This window comes from Vanacampus margaritifer, chromosome 5 (genome assembly GCF_051991255.1).
Source record: "Vanacampus margaritifer isolate UIUO_Vmar chromosome 5, RoL_Vmar_1.0, whole genome shotgun sequence".
Lineage (NCBI taxonomy): Eukaryota > Metazoa > Chordata > Actinopteri > Syngnathiformes > Syngnathidae > Vanacampus > Vanacampus margaritifer.
In genome coordinates, this window is record NC_135436.1 from 23,858,391 (window position 1) to 23,875,796 (window position 17,406).

Here is a 17,406-nt window from a genome sequence, read left to right on the forward strand (position 1 = left end):
AAACAAATTGTAAAAGACACAAGCTCATGTCTTTTTTGTCTTTTTTTTTTTTTAAGTCAAGCGACTACTACGCACACTTGGTGCTGTTTTTCACAATGACCACAAATATATATTTTTTTCAAAAGTTATTTGGAAAGTTTTTCCACTTTTTAACAATATCAAAAATAAAATATCTTAGTATTTTTTAATTCATTACAATGCTATAAAATAGCACTTTTTTTTTAAACATCAAAATAAAATGAATAAATGCACATGAAAATCCAGAAAAAGAATGTCTAAAATTAAGGATGTTCGATACCACTTTTTTTTCAGTCCGATACCGATACCAAATACCGATACCACTACTATATAAAATCCCCCCCAAAAATGACAGAAGATTTTAAAGAAAGACCTATATAATAAAATATAGTATTTTTTCCTAGAAAAAATAATTGATATTTATAGAAATTTTTGATTCCTCTCATTTTTAATTGCATGTTCCTGAAACGGCCACAAGAGGGGGATACTGGTACTGGTATATATAATTTGAAAAAAAAAAAATAATAATAATATATATATATATATATAGAGAGAGAGAGAGAGAGAGAGAGAGAGAAAGAATATGATAAAATTGACGATCCCACCTCCTTTTAAACTCTTGAATTTGATTTCCAATTAAAATTTGCATGGAAGAAAAACAATAAACGTCAAAGCATTAGCTTGTAAATTTGAGACTTGTACGCCAAAGACGCTGTGTGACAATCCTGTGCTCATTTGACCACAGATTTTGGTAAATACAGCAAATAGCTGTCGGTGGGTACAGTACAGTTTTTACTGCCATTTACTGGCGTCTTTATATATTTTCAACTTCCATGTAAAATTCATCTCAGTCCAGTTAATTAGTATATATTGTGAAAATAATGAGTCATTAGGGTGTTGATCAGCTTCTCTCAAAAATGACACAAAAATAAATGATAAAATATAAAGTTTATATTAAATATGAACTAGATACAGTGGAACCTCTAACAAACTGGTGATAACCAACCATTCTGACCTAGTGGTGGTTGCCAATTATGCCTCTGATTGTCCCTTATAATTCTTGCTACTGATAAAGGAATCATTGCGAATAATTCACAGGAAACTCGTTACATCACTTCCGAGTTTGCATGTCCAACTTGGACAAACCGACGGGTCGAAGGCATGAGCTGTGGGGATGTCTTGGGATTGGTGATGTTTTTCATTTTAATCAGCCAGTTCATCGGAGCAGATCATAGCACACACTTGGGATGCACTTAAATGTGTTATTATGTCTATTTGGTGCCGCTTTGCCGCCTTGATTCCCAGCGGGCCGCCAGGCAAGCAAAGACAAGCAAGAGTTTCCAGTAAGACTGATGCCAGGTGGGCCTGAGGTGGCATGGGAGACACTTGTGCTCATCAGGTGCGGCCTGGGAAATTAATTAATTTAAAATGTAATTGAAGGAGCACTGGACAAGTTCAAAACAAGCTAATTGGCTGATTTTGTCTTTTTAATAACACCTGGTATTTAGACCTTAAATAAAATATTGCTTAACCCTGGAGAACCCAAGAACCCTTTTCTTCTTTGGAAAATTATAAATTATACATTAAATGACTGCTATAAATTCACTGAACACCAAAATATATGTTTTTTCAATGGGTTTTTTTTTCAATTTATTCCCTAATTTAGGATTAGGGCGAAATTTGACCCTTTGGGATTTAGGGGTATCATTTCGAAAAATCTGAATAACAAAAACTGTCAGTAAACTATTTAGAATTTAAGAAAAATAATCAATCAAATACACAGCTACATTGAACAATATAATTTTTTTTGTTTTATTTGTTGCATTTTAGCCATCTTATCACCACCACTCTGGCTCATGTAAGTGCAATATTCATCCACTAGATGGCCCGATGCAGGGGTCAGAAGTGGCACTCTGGACTAACCCTAACCCTTTGTAAAAAAAATAAAATAAAATAAAAATGTAAAAAAAAAAGGTCTTTGTTATTTGAGTAGCAGAATTTATAGGGGCCAAATTTGACCCTGTAAGAAACATCACAAAGCTACGTACAGAGACATGCAGAGGCTGAACAATTACAGGTTTGGCTTCCAGCAGTTCAATTGAAAAAGTGAAACTCATAAATAGATTCACTACACGCAGACATTAAACAGGAATTAGAATTCTCAAAAGTAATCTTAAATCTGTTGCTACCTTGTACAAATATTGATCTGAACGAGGAGCTCATTTCTTTAAATCAATAAATCAGGCCATATATGTTTTAGCAAAAGAGTGAAATAATAATAATTAATTTAATTTATTTATTTTTGTCACATTTTTAGTACAATTTTTAAATATAAGTCTTATAAATTGTTCACAGTACCCACCTATCATAAAAAAAAAAAAAAACTCAGCAGCTGTAGTTGCACAATATAGCCAGAAGGTGGCACAATAGTCCGTCTGCGTATGCGTGTACGTGCTTGTAGGCCTTTGTCTCACCTCAAACTACGATTATTTTTTTCCGGTTCAAATTAAAAATCAACCCATCTTTCTTCTCATCAGGTTATTGCATGCTCACGCACACTCATAATCTTAACAAGTTACTAATTTACATATTTAACAACTTAATCACGCATTTAGTTTCATTCTAAATTGGTTGTGGGAGCTGAGGGGAAAGGTCAAATCTGTCAAATACAAGTTAAAGGTTTCCTGTGCATCGGAAGATTCTCCTGGGAGGTCGCGTTGCAACATCTTCAAGAGCAAGTTGTGACAAAGGTAAACAGATACTGAATTCCCGAACGGCGTTTTAGCTCGTTAGTGTACCTCGGGTAAAAGTCAAGGTCAAGGCCGAGACACCAGACCTTGTTCACATCCCACATGGCTGACCCTCGGGAGGAGTTCGGAGGTGTTTGATTCACTGACATCGTTGCAAACACAAACATCCTCTTTTTTATAATTAAATGTGGCCCAAGAGACACATCAGCTGATAGTTCCACATCCCCCTTCTGTGGAACGGGACGATAAGAGCAAATTAAAGATGACACGGGCCAACGCTCTGCTTAATCAGGTGTGTTGACGTGTTTACTTTGACCGCTTGTCAAAAGACAAACTTTAATCCTCTTATCCAGATGCAGAATTCTTGCAAATTAATGACAGTGAACAAACAAAACAAAAAACAAGTAGAGCCAATTTTTACTTGAAGTATTTTTTTACGCGAGGGGATAACAGGAATGACTCCAACTAAAATATTTTCAGATAGTTTAGGATGTTGTGCATCCCTGGCAGAAATCACTTTGGATTTTAAACAAACGGAGAAATATAGCTTTAGAAAAAAAAAGTGGTTTTGTGGCACAGCTTGCGGCTAGTGCAGCGTAAGTTGTGCTATTAGTCAGAATTCGGTGGGGTAAATTATGGAATTGATAACTGAAGTAAAAAAAGATCATTTAAATCTCACAAACGTTAATGCGATATAAAAGGAAGACAAATTCAATACAAAACTTTGATTTGCAGGTTTCAGAGGCCTTTTCTTCTTTCATTCTTTTTCTTTTCCTCTTTCTTTGTGAGCCTTTTCTAACTCCATCTTTTCAGGTGTGTCAGTCACAATTCTTGTTTTCACTTTCTTTCTTCTTTTTTTTTTTAACAATTCCGTTTTTTCTTTCTGTGGATTTTGGCAAGGGAAAAATAACTTCTGAAGACACATAACCCAACAACCAGATTTGTCACTTGGTGAGTGCTCGGGAGTTTTTTTTATATATATATTTTATGGCCATCCTGAAGATTTTTAACTCCTTTCCAACATGACATATAGTCTTCCTCTCTGCCACTGCTCTTTCCAACTCCTCAGGAGGAGTTGAAACCCCGTCTTTCTTCCTTTTGTATCTGGTGGCATGATAAATTTTGGTCAAAAATTAAGAATGGCACATACTTTTAGTGATCAAATGTAAGAATACAGTTTACAACAACAATAAAAAATACAACAAAAGTCATATAGAGTAAATAATCATAACTTAGGGGAAGTTGTGGGTCCTTAGCACAAATAACCCCAAGCACACCATTTTGGGAAAAAAAAAATGCTGTTTTGAGCTAACCATACAAACTCATGATGTAGTTTACTAAAGCACTAAAACATGTGTGAACTGTTTTCAAAGTTGTCTGTAATTGTTCAAAACCAACCATCAGAAAAACATAATCATAGAAATTTTACTTTGGAGGGCAAAAATAAGTTTTGGTAACTTATATGTGCTTACATCTCAACCCATGTGTCTCCCCTTTTTTTTACCGAATGAGCGAAATGGATGTCTCTTCAAAAATATGTGGTCACATGACCAAATTCTTCTATGGTTTGCTAAACAACAGGGGTGGAACTACTTGCCCCTTGACACAAATTACCCCACTCTCCTCTATTAGGTAAATTTTTGTCAATGTTGTTTTGGATCAAAGTATAGCTGGTGTCGGACGGAAACACAATTTCATGTTTTTCACAAGCCTGTACTATTTGTCAGTCCACATGTCCAAACAGGTTTTGATTTTTTTTTTTTTTTTTTTGGGGGGGGGGGGGGGGGGGGACAATCTTAAGTGTTGAAAATGGCTCGCGCTATTTAATGATGTAAAGCGAATGGTTGAACAAATGTGCTGTTTTTGGGGGTCTCATGAAAAGTGATGATTTGGGTGGTACAACATATGTTAATGTGACTCATCAGAGTGATTGGCAGTGAAACTGCTTATTTTTTAGTGGGTCGTGTCGCACATGGCAAGATGGACGTTCTGCTCGAGGAAGCTCAAACCAGAACATGAAAAGACTGAATTGAGATAGCAATAAATCTTGGGTCAAAGACAAATATCTGCTCATCAAGAGGCACTCTATCATCCTGAGTATCATCAGAGAGACCGAAATCCTTGAACCTGGGGGTTCAGTATCTTGCTCAAGGATACTTCGAGGTGGTCACAATGGCATGGGATCAAACCCACAACCTCTGGGTTGGGAGACAAAGGTCACCGACCTTGAGTTAATTGGCATTAAAAACTGCATAGACTATCAAGGGTCTGACAGGGTTTTCTGCTGCTGTACTTAAAGACTGTGAACTTTTCAAGTCGTGTGAAAGCGTACACAAGAAAGGCAACCCTTTCACTTTCCTTTCTTTTCTTTGGTCCTTCCTCGGTCTCCTGACTGCCTCGCGACTCTGGCTGGAAGTGTTCGGTTTAGGTGAACGGTATGGGATTTTTTAATAGGTTTTAGGTGAACTAATGAATACACACACACTCACACGCACATACACGTACTCACCTACATACAAAATGAAAAAAAATGGAATAAAAAAATAAATAAAAACTATAAAAATTAAAAATTAAAAATAAAAATAAAAATAAAAATAAAAATAAAAATAAAAATAAAAAATAAAAAATAAAAAATAAAAAATAAAAAATAAAATAAAAATAAAAATAAAAATAAAAATAAAAAATAAAAAAATAAAAATAAATATAAATAAAAAATAAATAAATAAAAATAAATAAATAAATTAATTAATTAATTAAAAAAAGAGCAATGATGATGACATGTCAAATCGGTAAAATTACCGAATGAACAATACTGAGCTCTCCAGAAAAAAAAAGAAAAAAGAAAGGCAACCCTGTCACAACATGAGCTGTAATACACAGCCATACTTTTTCTGAAACATTTCCTGAAACAAAATGGTCGATGTCTAAAACATAAAGACGGCCTTGTTACAGAAAACAATGGCATTCGTCTCTGCGTTAAAATGTTGAAAGTAAGAAATGCAAATAGGCTTTGATTCAAAACTGCAGGGAATACTGTTTTTGAAATAACTAAATTAAACCTTTCATATTTACAGTACATGTGGAAAAAAAATGCTTCCGATGAATTTCCCTCCTCTTTAACCCCACCTCATTGGTCACCTCTATAGCGCATATAAAACCCAGTGTGAGCTTTTATTCATATGAATGAGGTCTAACCATGGCATACACAAGCAGGTGGGCAGAGCCGGGTTTGGCACTTCTCCACCTCTTCCTGCTAGGGTCTTTCTCCTGGGCTGAGCAGCCAATCTGCAGGCGCAGGGCAGATCCAGAGAAACCCCAGCTGTTTAAGGACGGAGACATCATGTTAGGGGGAATCTTCTCCCTCCACAGTAGCTGGAAAGACCGACAGCACAGCTATGTGCACAAGCCGCAGCCGCTGCAGTGCACCAGGTAAACAAACCACCGAGCTCAGGTTCAACTGTATTCCTGCTTCATTCAACTGTCTGTGCCCAGTTTGAATTTCAGGGGGTTCCAGTTTGCCCAGGCGATGGTATTCGCCATCGAGGAGATCAACAACAGCACCGACCTGCTTCCTGGTCTCTCTCTGGGGTACAAAATCCACGATTCTTGTGGCTCCATTGCGAGAGGGGTGAGGGTCGCACTAGCTTTAGCCAATGGGGATGTAGACGGTCCTTTGGAGAATCTTTGCCCCAGACCGGCCCAAGTGCAGGCCATTGTGGGAGAGACGTCGTCCTCTCCTTGCATGGCTATAGCCACCACCGTCGGACCCTTTCGCATCCCGCTGGTGGGTAGAATTAGACCAAGGTGCATTGCGCTCGCTATCTGAGTATCGTCAGTAATGCCCTCCTCTTCTCCCGCAGATCAGCCACTTTGCTACTTGTGCTTGTCTCAGTGATAAAGTCAAATACCCGTCTTTCCTGAGAACGATACCCAGCGATTATTACCAGAGTCGAGCCCTCGCTCATCTGGTCAAGCACTTTGGATGGACCTGGGTGGGCGCTATCAGAACCAATGATGATTACGGCAATAATGGAATGGCCACGTTCACAAAGACTGCACGAGGGCTCGGTATCTGTCTCGAGTACTCGGTATCTTTCTTTAGGACGGATCCTCCAGATAAAATACAAAAGATAATCCATGTTATTAAGGCTTCTACTTCCAAGGTGATTGTCACTTTCCTTTCCCACATGGATCTGGATGTATTAATACACCAGCTGTCTCATCACAACCTGACTGGCTACCAGTGGGTTGGCACTGAGTCTTGGATCTTTGATTCCCAAACCGCAGCTTTGGATCAGTCGCATATCCTAAACGGAGCCCTCGGGCTGTCCATCCCTAAAGCGCATATTGGCGGCATGAGAGAATTTATCTTGGATGTGAAGCGTCTGAATTCATCCGGCGATGACACATTCAGGCAATTCTGGGAGACGTTATTCGACTGTCAGCTTGCGCAAACAAAATCATCATCCGGGAATCAGAGGACGTGCAGCGGGTTTGAAGACCTCAGCGGCGTGCAAAACAGCTTCACTGATATGTCACTCATGCCGATCTTTAACAATGTCTATAAAGCAGTGTATGCTGTGGCACATGCAATTCATGGCATTCTTGGCTGTAACACAAAATGCGATACCAGGGTGCAGTTAGAGCCATTCGCAGTAAGTACTAACAAAATGTGGCTTTTTGTTTTTTTACGCCAAACCGACAGCTAAATAGCATCACTGTATATCTCACCTTAGATTTTACACCACATGAAGAAAATTCGTTTCAGAACTAAAGAAGGAGATGAGGTATATTTCAATGAAAATGGAGACCCGGCAGCTAAGTATGAAATTATAAATTGGCAGCCAACAGAAAACGGGACCGTCAAATTTGTCACGGTTGGTGTCTACGACGCGACTGCGGACAAACAGCTCAATCTGCATAATAAGTCTCTGGTTTGGGCCGAGAACTCTCAACAGGTGAGCTAAACTGCAATTGCCCGAGTTGATTTCAAAACGTGGTTAGGAGTTGCCATTCATTTTCTTCACGCAGGTGCCTGTGTCGGTTTGCGGTGAGAAATGTCCGCCAGGGACGCGCAAGGTCCTGCAGAAAGGAAAGCCCATTTGTTGCTATGACTGCGCAAGGTGTGCCGAGGGCGAATTCAGCAACATCACAGGTAAGTTATATGAGCGCAGGGTTCACAAATTCCGGTCCTCAAAGGCCGGAGTCCTGCAGGTTTTAGATGTTTCCGCCCACTAGCACACCTGATTCATATAAACAGCTCATCACCATGCCTGATAATGATCCTGATCTTTAGTATCAGGTGTGTTGCTAGGCGGAAACATCTAAAACCTGTAGGAATCCAACCCTCGAGGACCGGAATTGGGGAACAAAGTTAGAAGCACTCAGAGACCAAATCATTAGGTTTAACTTCAAGTCATGAGCTCTCGTTTAAGACTATATTTTAAAAATGCCTTTGCGAAGTTGTGCATTGTTATAAGAGTGGTTTGCATGTCTTCCTCGCAATCAAGAGGTCCTGGGTTTTAAATCTCAGCTCAGGCCCTACTGTGTGGAGTTTTCATGTTCTTTTCCTCTGGTCTTCTTCACACAATCCAAAAAATACCAGCTTCATTAAGACTCTAAATTGTCAAAAGTTACGAATGTAAGGGGCGGTGGTTGTTTGTCTAAATGTGATTGGTTGGCAGCCAGTCCAGAGTGTGTCCCTTGGGATATGTTCCAACTCACCTATGACCCTAATGAAAGAAGGTGCCACAGAAAATATATGTATGGATATATCATTTTTATTTTTTATTTTTTTTTTAATTATTAAAAAAAATTATTTATTTTTTTTATCTCGCGCTTGCAGTTTCTTCACTCAATATAATGTTCACTTTTTTTTGTGTGTACGATAATCAATCCAGAAGACCTTCACAAATGTTCCCGCCTGCATTTTCAGATTCTTTTTTTTTTTTTTCTTTTTTTTTTCAGAGCTCAGTATTGTTCATTCGATTTGACATCATCATTGCTCTCCTTTTTTTTTTAAAACAAACAAACAAATCAATTAAAAAAAAATTAATAAATGTTTTTTTTTTTAAATATATATACATATATATATATATATACATATACACACATATATATATATAGATATATATATATATATATATATATATATTTTATTTTTTTTTTGTATGTGGGTGAGTATGTGTATGTGCGTGTGTGTGTGTGTGTGTGTGTGTGTGCGTGCGTGCGTGCGTGCGAGCGTGTGTGTATTCATCAGTTCACCTAAAGCCCATTAAAGAAAATCCCATACTAATAATATAATATAATAATAAATTGCCAAATGCAGAAACATCAATGTAAGTTATCACGATGTAGTGGCTCTCGCTAACAGACAGAATTAAGTAACCGGAATTAGGTTAAAAAATTCTATATACGTAGACCATGTTTCTATAAATTTTGATATTTGGTTTTTATTTGAGGCAGATATTTTTTCCACTAAAATGTGATTTATGAGGAGGTTAGACCATTGGTCGATATTCAGAGTTTGTTTATTTTTCCAGTTAACAAGAATTGTTTTTTTAGCGATAGTAAGGGCTACAAGTGTAGATTGAAATTGTTTATGTGGTAAGTCAGTTGTTGTTAGGTCACCTAGCAAACACAAGTTTGGAGATAAAGGTATCCTACAGTCCAAAATAGCGGAAAGTTTTTCTAAGACTTTAGTCCAGAAATACATAACCGGAGTACATAACCATAAAGCATGAACATAAGTGTCTGTGTCATTTTCAGATTCTGTCACATGCACGCGATGTCACCCTGAGTTCTGGCCAAATGAGAGAAGAGACGCCTGCACCAGGAAGGAAGCAGAGTTCCTGTCGTACGAAGAAGTCATGGGAGCTCTCCTCACCGTGGCGTCTTTATTGGGCTTGTGCTCCACCGCCGCCGTGACCTGCGTTTTCTTCAAATACAGGAAATCCCCCATCGTCAGGGCCAATAACTCAGAGCTGAGCTTCCTGTTGCTCCTCTCCTTAACGTTGTGCTTCCTATGCTCTCTGACCTTCATCGGCCGGCCCACAGTGTGGTCCTGCATGCTGCGACACACGGCGTTTGGCATCACCTTTGTGCTCTGCGTCTCCTGCGTTCTGGGGAAAACTGTTGTGGTGCTGATGGCGTTCAGGTCCACGTTTCCTGACGGTCATGTCATGAAGTGGTTTGGGCCCGCACAGCAAAGACTCAGCGTCCTGGCTTTCACTCTCATCCAGGTGGTCATATGTGTCCTCTGGCTCGTAATCGCACCGCCATTTCCTTTCAGGAATTTCAAGGAGTTTAAAGATAAAATCATCTTGGAGTGTGCTGTGGGTTCCGCTGTGGGATTCTGGGCTGTGCTTGGCTACATCGGAATCTTGGCTATGTTATGTTTCGTTCTGGCCTTCCTAGCTCGCAAGCTGCCCGATAACTTTAACGAAGCCAAACTGATCACCTTCAGCATGCTGATATTTTCTGCGGTATGGATCACTTTTATTCCGGCTTATGTCAGCTCTCCAGGCAAGTTCAGTGTTGCTGTAGAAATATTTGCAATATTAGCCTCCAGTTTTGGACTGCTCATTTGCATATTTATTCCGAAATGTTACATTATACTCATGCAACCTGAGAAGAATACAAGGAAGAGCATCAGAAGTAAAGGGACCGTAAAATCCTTGTGAAAATGTATCGGAAAACAGTTTAGATTTATATAACAAGGTTATCAATAGAAGAAATAATCAATTCTATCAAAAATTAATTAATCAATTAGTCACTGTGTACTTTGTAGAAATAAAATCCATATTTCCACTAACAACACATTTGGACTTGTTTGGTTTCTTCGGGTCTCTTGAGGTATGAGATGAACCATGACGACTTCTCCCTCCTCGGTGTATAAAGCCGTGTTATGTCCTGGCAGGGCCGGCTGTCCTGGTCTGCACAGCGACGACACTATGTCAGTGTCAAGCCTGCTGATCTTGGTAATGCTCATGGAGAATAGGGTGGAGTGTGTGTGCCGCATGCGAGGACCGCCGCTCCCGCCTGAGCTGGCGCAGGACGGGGATGTTGTCATTGGAGGCATTTTTTCATTCCGCACTAGGCAGACTTATGTGGTTAATACATTTCAAGTGATTCCAGAGGTGCGGACATGTGAAAAGTATGTACTAGTGTTTGATACTGTTTGTTACTGAATACGTTTCTTGTATTTGACATGAGTGAAGTTTGAATTTTTTTGCCATCTCAGTTTCAATTTCAGGGAATTTAAATTTGCTCAGGCAATGATATTCGCCATCAATGAGATCAACCAAAACCCTGACATGCTCCCTGGTGTCAAGCTGGGTTACAAGATCTATGACAACTGTGGAACCATGGACATTCTAAGAGCTGCACTGGCGTTGGTGAGTGGCCGTGAGGGTGAAGTCGGTGATGAAAACTGCACAAAAATTGAGACAGTGCAAGCCATCCTGGGGCATTCGGGATCCAGACCGACCATTGCATTTGCACCAGTTGTTGGACTTTTCCATGTTCCAGTGGTAAAAAAAAAAAGCTCTTTAGATGAATTCAATAGTAAATCAAAGTGTTTTTCCCAAAATGTCTCATATTATCGTTGTGATTACAGGTCAGCCATTTTGCTACTTGTGCCTGTCTAAGCAACAGAAAAGAGTACTCAACCTTTTTCAGAACCATTCCCAGTGACTACTACCAAAGCCGAGCGCTGGCAAAGCTGGTCAAGCACTTGGGCTGGACCTGGATCGGAGCCATAGCCGTAGAGAACGAGTACGGCCTGAACGGCATTGCTGCCTTCATCCAGGCTGCGCACGAATACGGAGTGTGCATTGAGTATTCGGAAGCCTTCTCATCCTCTGGTCCACCTGCAGATCTGCAGAGGATAACGTCCAAAATCCAAAGTGCTTCTTCCAAAGTGATTTTGGCCTTCATGTCTCACAGAGAAATTAAATTGCTGGCAAAGAAGCTGTATGAGCAGAACGTTACAGGTGTGCAGTGGGTGGGCAGCGACGCCTGGATCACGGATCATTCCCTGACGGACAGCGAGGGGCGCAGCGTCCTGGTGGGCTCGCTCGGCTTCACCGTCAGCAGGGCTCGGATCCCCGGGCTGGAGGAGCACCTGAGGGGGCTCCACCCCTCTCGGTTCCAACACAGCCGCTTTGTGCGAGACTTCTGGGAGGATGTGTTCGACTGCTCCCTGAACACAACCCTGACGGGACGGCGAAAGCCCTGCGGCGGCTTGGAGAGTTTGCAAGACGTCGAGTCACCGTTCACAGACGTGTCCGAGCTGAGGTTTACTAACAACGTCTACAAATCCGTCTACTCGGTGGCCCATGCGCTTGATGCACTACTCAAGTGCGAAGAAGGGAGTGGGCCCTTTTCTAGCGGGAGTTGTGCTAATCCTACACAAATTGAGCCATGGCAGGTGAGGAGTCAATTAGTCATAATTTCAGGCGATGTATTTTATTTAGCTAGCACTCAAAGTACCTAACGAGTGCAAATACAATGTTTTGGGGCAAAATATGTTATTTGTGTGTTGCAGCAAGAGTTCGTTTGTTTGTGGTCTCCTATGAGGTTTTGTAGGGCCCAAATGGAAACTGGTGGATATCAAACCAGTTCAAATGGATTTTAACCCTGGAGAACCCAAGAACCATTTTCTTCTTTGGAAAATTATGAATTAAACATTAAATGACTGCTATAAGTTCACTGAACACCAAAATATATAGTAGTTTTTTAAATTTTAACCCTTTTTTTTGAACTAGCTCAGAGTTGCTAATTTATCAAAGAAAGTGGCACTCTGGACTTTTGAAGTTAAATTTGCAGAAAAGAAAAAAAATTGTTATTTGAGTAGCAGAATTTATAGGGGCCAAATTTGACCCCGTGGGTTCTCCAGGGTTCATACATCATATATGTTACACCTTTCGGCAGGTCCTGGAATATCTCAGCACGGTGAACTTCACTACTCAAGAAGGGGAGAGAGTATATTTCGACAGTAACGGCGACTCGCCGGCCAGATACGAACTGGTCAACTTGCAGATAACAAACAGAGGCACCATGGAAGGCGTGACGGTGGGCGTTTACGACGCCTCCCAGGCGGGCGGCCATCAGTTCATCATGAGCAACATTCCAGTGGTGTGGGGTAACGGACACGCCGAGGTGAAGCCGGTTGTTTCTGAGACTCGACATGTGTCTGCTGTATGAATATTTGGAATGGGTTTTTTGTGGCAGGTCCCCGTGTCAGTGTGCAGTGGAAGCTGTCTTCCGGGAAGCCGCAAGGTCCTTCAGAAAGGGCGTCCAGTGTGTTGCTATGACTGCGTCATGTGTCCCGCAGGAGAGATTAGTAATGCAACAGGTAATTTTACCATACCAACATTTAAAAAAAAAAAAAAGGATGTTGATGTCCAATCAAACACTGTTCTTTTTTCAGATTCTATACACTGCATAAAATGCTCGCCAGAATTCTGGTCCAACAATCGCAGAGATGCCTGCATCCCAAAAGAAATAGAGTTTCTGACATATGGTGAAATTCTGGGAACTCTTCTCGTCTTGTTCTCTGTGCTCGGCGTGTTCCTGACCACACTGACAACGATCGTGTTTTATTGTCACAAAGAAACGCCACTTGTACGCGCGAACAACTCGGAGCTGAGCTTCCTGCTTCTCTTCTCCTTAACTTTGTGCTTCCTGTGCTCGTTGACATTCATCGGCCGGCCCACCCGGTGGTCCTGCATGCTGAGGCACACAGCCTTCGGCATCACCTTTGTGCTCTGCATCTCCTGCGTTCTGGGGAAGACCATACTGGTCTTAATGGCTTTTAAAGCCTCGCTCCCGGGAAGTAGTCTCATGAAGTGGTTCGGACCCACCCAGCAGAGACTTTGCGTGGTGGTGTTCACTCTCATCCAGGTGGTCATCTGCATACTTTGGCTAACCATCAGTCCCCCATTTCCGTTTAAGAATATGATAGTCTATCAAGATAGAATCATCTTAGAGTGTCAACTAGGCTCAGCTCTGGGTTTCTGGGCTGTGCTGGGCTATGTTGGAATCCTGGCCATTTTGTGCTTTGTCATTGCTTTTTTAGCACGGAAGCTTCCCGACAATTTCAACGAAGCTAAGCTAATCACTTTCAGTATGTTGACATTCTGTGCAGTTTGGATCGCCTTCATACCTGCTTATGTCAGCTCTCCTGGCAAGTTCACTGTGGCTGTGGAGATATTTGCTATCCTGGCCTCCAGTTACGGGTTGCTTTTCTGCATTTTTATGCCCAAATGCTTCATAATATTGTTTAGGCCTGAGAAGAACACTAAGAAACACATCATGGGAAAGTCAAATAATAGTAAATAATAAGCACTTATGAAATGTGCACCGGAGTTCTTGTGTATTCAAGTTTAATATCCCTTTTTTTTCTCCAGAGCAAAATATACTCTCTGTTTGCCATTGAAAATAAATTAAATCAGTCACCAGGATCAGTTTATTCTGTGTTTTATCCGCCCCCAGCCACTTCACCAATAAAATGTTGAAAGTCCCCCTTATTGAATTAATGCATCATTCTATTTTCCGAACCACTTATCCTCACAAGGGTCAGGGGCATGCTGGAGCCTATCCCAGCTGTCAATGGGCGGTAGGCAGGGCACACCCTAAACTGGTCGCCAGCCAATCGCAAGGCACACATACTGTAGATGAAAACTGTTCGCACACACAATCACACCTATAGACAATTTGGAGTGGTCAATCGATCTACCGTGTATGTTTTTTGGAGTGTGGGAGGAAACCCAGAGTAAACTCACACAGGCACGGGGAGAACATGCAAACTTCCCACAGTGTTGTGTTGATGTAACACATGATTATTGTAAAGCAAGAGGGGAGAATATTACGAGAATATTACGAGCGATTTATAGAGATTGTCAGCCATTTATAGGCTTCCGTAGGGTGCAGTTAAGCCACAATGTTTCTGACTTCCTGCAGCATCAACAAGTGATTTCAAGATCTTAGAAGTAAGGAATTAATTGGAGTTGCTCTGTGTATTATTTAACTCGATTAGATAAGTGGAAAAACCATAGCGAGAGCCACTACATCGTGATAACTTACATTGATGTTTCTGCATTTGGCAATTTATTATTATATTATATTATTAGTATGGGATTTTTTTTTAATGGGCTTTAGGTGAACTGATGAATACACACACGCTCGCACGCAGGCACGCACACACACACACACGCACATACACATACTCACCCACATACAAAAAAAAAGTATATATATATATATATATATATATATATATATATATATATGTGTGTATATGTATATATATATATATGTATATGTATTTTTAAAAAAAAAGGAAAAAAAAAAACATTTATTAAATTTTTTTTAATTGATTTGTTGGATTTTTAAAAAAAAAAAAAAAAAACGGAGAGCAATGATGATGTCAAATCGAATGAACAATACTGAGCGCTCCTGTAAAAAAAAAAAAAAAAAAGTGGAAAAACCATGTGGTACCGCTCTTTCAATATGGCTGAGGCCTGCACAATCACATCCACTGCAGAATCCCTCGACAGCTTGTCTCGAGTTCAGATAAATAATGATGCAACAGGACAGGTTGCACATAATACAAAAACAACCGAGGAGGAGACCAGTGGGAGATGAATACGTCCTCATCTGTTGCATGCGGAACCTTTTTACCCGAAGGCGCCGGCCCGCGGGGGAGAGGACGAAAGGTAGGAGGCAAGAAATGAAACAATGTTGCTTCATTCTTCCACAACAACATGAACAGCAGGTGGCATGTTGCCTCCAGCAGAAAACAAAGAGTCCATGTTCATTAACACCCCAATCACAACATGCTTGTCTACTTTATACCAATTAAGAGCTTGCTTGGATCTGTCATTTGTTTCCTTGGCTGTTTTTTTTTACCCCAATTTTGACCTGAAGGCACTTTTAATTAGGTGCACATCTAGTCACGGTTGGACTATATTTTATTGACTATTATAATTTGATTATTGTGGAAACAGTGTGGGGAAGGCCCTTTTCGGTTATTTCACTTTAATTTTCACTAACTGGGGGTGTAATGGTCAGGTGACCCAATCCTTTCATTCCTATACAGTGCACCCATAAGCCAAAACGTCTTCATAAATGGCGATACTTCCTCATGAAGGTGCATCGTAAATATGTAGCATTTATGTGGTGACGGGCAGACGATTGTCCCAAAAATCGACCAAACTAAACTACAAACTACTAGTTTTCGCTTTCAAAATAATGTCCCAACGCACTTTCCCAGCCTTCTCCGCCACACTTTCACGCGCACTCCCGAACGAATTCTTCCGCGATCCTTCACAGCTATCTTCATGTTGTCCATGTCTTCGAAACGGTTCCCCTTAACGACCCCTTTGAGCTTGAAAAAGAGGAAATAAAAACTGCTTGGCGGCAGGTCAATTGAGTTGGGAGGTTGCCCCAGCATGGCGATGTTCTTCTCGGCAAGGAAGTGTAGGATGCTCAGGCCATTGCGAGCAGGCACGGAGCTATAGTTGTCCTGAAACAACTTACCGTTTCTTGTCCACTGAATGAACCATAAGGCGCAGGATCTATTAGTAGAAAAGCTGGTTGACAGTCTCAGTTTGAAATAAATCTTTTGTGACACTAGTTCTGAAACTTTTGTGACACCTCATTTTTAACCCTGTTTTTAGTATTGGAACGTGGGTCCCACCAACCCCGAATGCCATACAAGGGTTAAAAGTAGCGCGAGCGACTTTGTATTTTTAGTGCTGGTCCTCCATGAAGTTGCTAGCCATTAGCAGCTAACTTGCTGTTAACTTCCACCACACACAATAGAAATTCAAATCTGCCAAGTTTACCAACCTGCTTTTCCAGCATCAACCCCAAAGAAGCCTGTTGGACCTCGACTGGAATCTTCCATCTTGCTGCTGTTAGCTGCCAAGCCGGCTGGTTATCCGCCGTTGTCCCTCGACTGATACTCCCCCCGCTAACATGGTGGAGAAGGGAAAAAAAACAGAAAGAGCTTCAATAATCACAGACTGGTGCAAATGGGCTTTATGATTTGTTTCGCAAAAAGTTGAAAGTACAGGAAAAAGACTACCAAGACTCCTAAACTGACACAACATAATGCAATACCTCAACGATTAGACACATTTGCTCATTTGAGCATTCGGTAGAAATAAAAGCTTTGAAGGAACTGTTCATCGATCTCCAGCCTGTATTCAGAAAGAAAACGAACACGCGGAAGAAAAAGCTTATCTTCCAACAATGGCCATCAAGGTTGCCTCCTACTCTTGGAAGGCTGACAGGATGCTATAAAAAGTCAGCCCCCCCTCACTAGAAGGCTGACTGTGCCAAAGACGAAGCTCTGAGATGACATCAGTGGCATTGTTTTTTTTGGCACTGCTCACTTGGAAGGTGTCACCTGGCTGCTGTTCTCAGCTCTGTGGCCAAGTCCACTGTGAGGGTTCTAACATGTTGCCTCATGTTCTCTGTAGAACTAAACTCACGTGTGGCAGGTGAGTGTTTCTTTTTTTTCCATTTTTATTGCACAGACATTTTTCTCAAGGATCTGGACACTGACAAAAAAAATAATCTGCAACGCAGCAATACCTAAGACCTCATTTTTATTCTTAAATTCCAAAGT

General features: G+C 40.8%; 2 protein-coding genes across 2 annotated transcripts; both read left to right on the forward strand.

Moving 5' to 3' along the window:
• Positions 1–6,071: 6,071 nt before the first annotated feature.
• On the forward strand, positions 6,072–10,450 carry LOC144052284 (extracellular calcium-sensing receptor-like). The gene is made up of 6 exons (XM_077566215.1): positions 6,072–6,197; positions 6,261–6,552; positions 6,629–7,423; positions 7,505–7,726; positions 7,800–7,923; positions 9,537–10,450. The coding sequence occupies exons 1-6, from the start codon at positions 6,109–6,111 to the stop codon at positions 10,448–10,450; spliced, it is 2,436 nt and encodes an 811-aa protein (XP_077422341.1). The 5' UTR covers positions 6,072–6,108.
• A 336-nt stretch (positions 10,451–10,786) lies between these two features.
• Positions 10,787–14,111, forward strand: LOC144052106 (extracellular calcium-sensing receptor-like). The gene is made up of 6 exons (XM_077565934.1): positions 10,787–10,923; positions 11,011–11,299; positions 11,386–12,198; positions 12,702–12,929; positions 13,002–13,125; positions 13,201–14,111. Exons 1-6 carry the CDS (start codon positions 10,787–10,789, stop codon positions 14,109–14,111), a joined length of 2,502 nt encoding a protein of 833 aa, XP_077422060.1.
• The last annotated feature ends 3,295 nt before the right edge of the window (positions 14,112–17,406 follow it).

Bases quoted from the DNA above. Each gene is read 5' to 3' on its own strand.
- LOC144052284 (XM_077566215.1), top strand. From the start codon at position 6,109: ATGTTAGGGGGAATCTTCTCCCTCCACAGTAGCTGGAAAGACCGACAG. The intron at 7,727-7,799 runs GTGAGCTAAACT...TTCTTCACGCAG, and splicing joins GGGCCGAGAACTCTCAACAG to GTGCCTGTGTCGGTTTGCGG. The intron at 7,924-9,536 runs GTAAGTTATATG...TGTCATTTTCAG, and splicing joins CGAATTCAGCAACATCACAG to ATTCTGTCACATGCACGCGA.
- LOC144052106 (XM_077565934.1), top strand. From the start codon at position 10,787: ATGCGAGGACCGCCGCTCCCGCCTGAGCTGGCGCAGGACGGGGATGTT. The intron at 10,924-11,010 runs GTATGTACTAGT...TTGCCATCTCAG, and splicing joins GAGGTGCGGACATGTGAAAA to TTTCAATTTCAGGGAATTTA. The intron at 12,199-12,701 runs GTGAGGAGTCAA...ACCTTTCGGCAG, and splicing joins CACAAATTGAGCCATGGCAG to GTCCTGGAATATCTCAGCAC.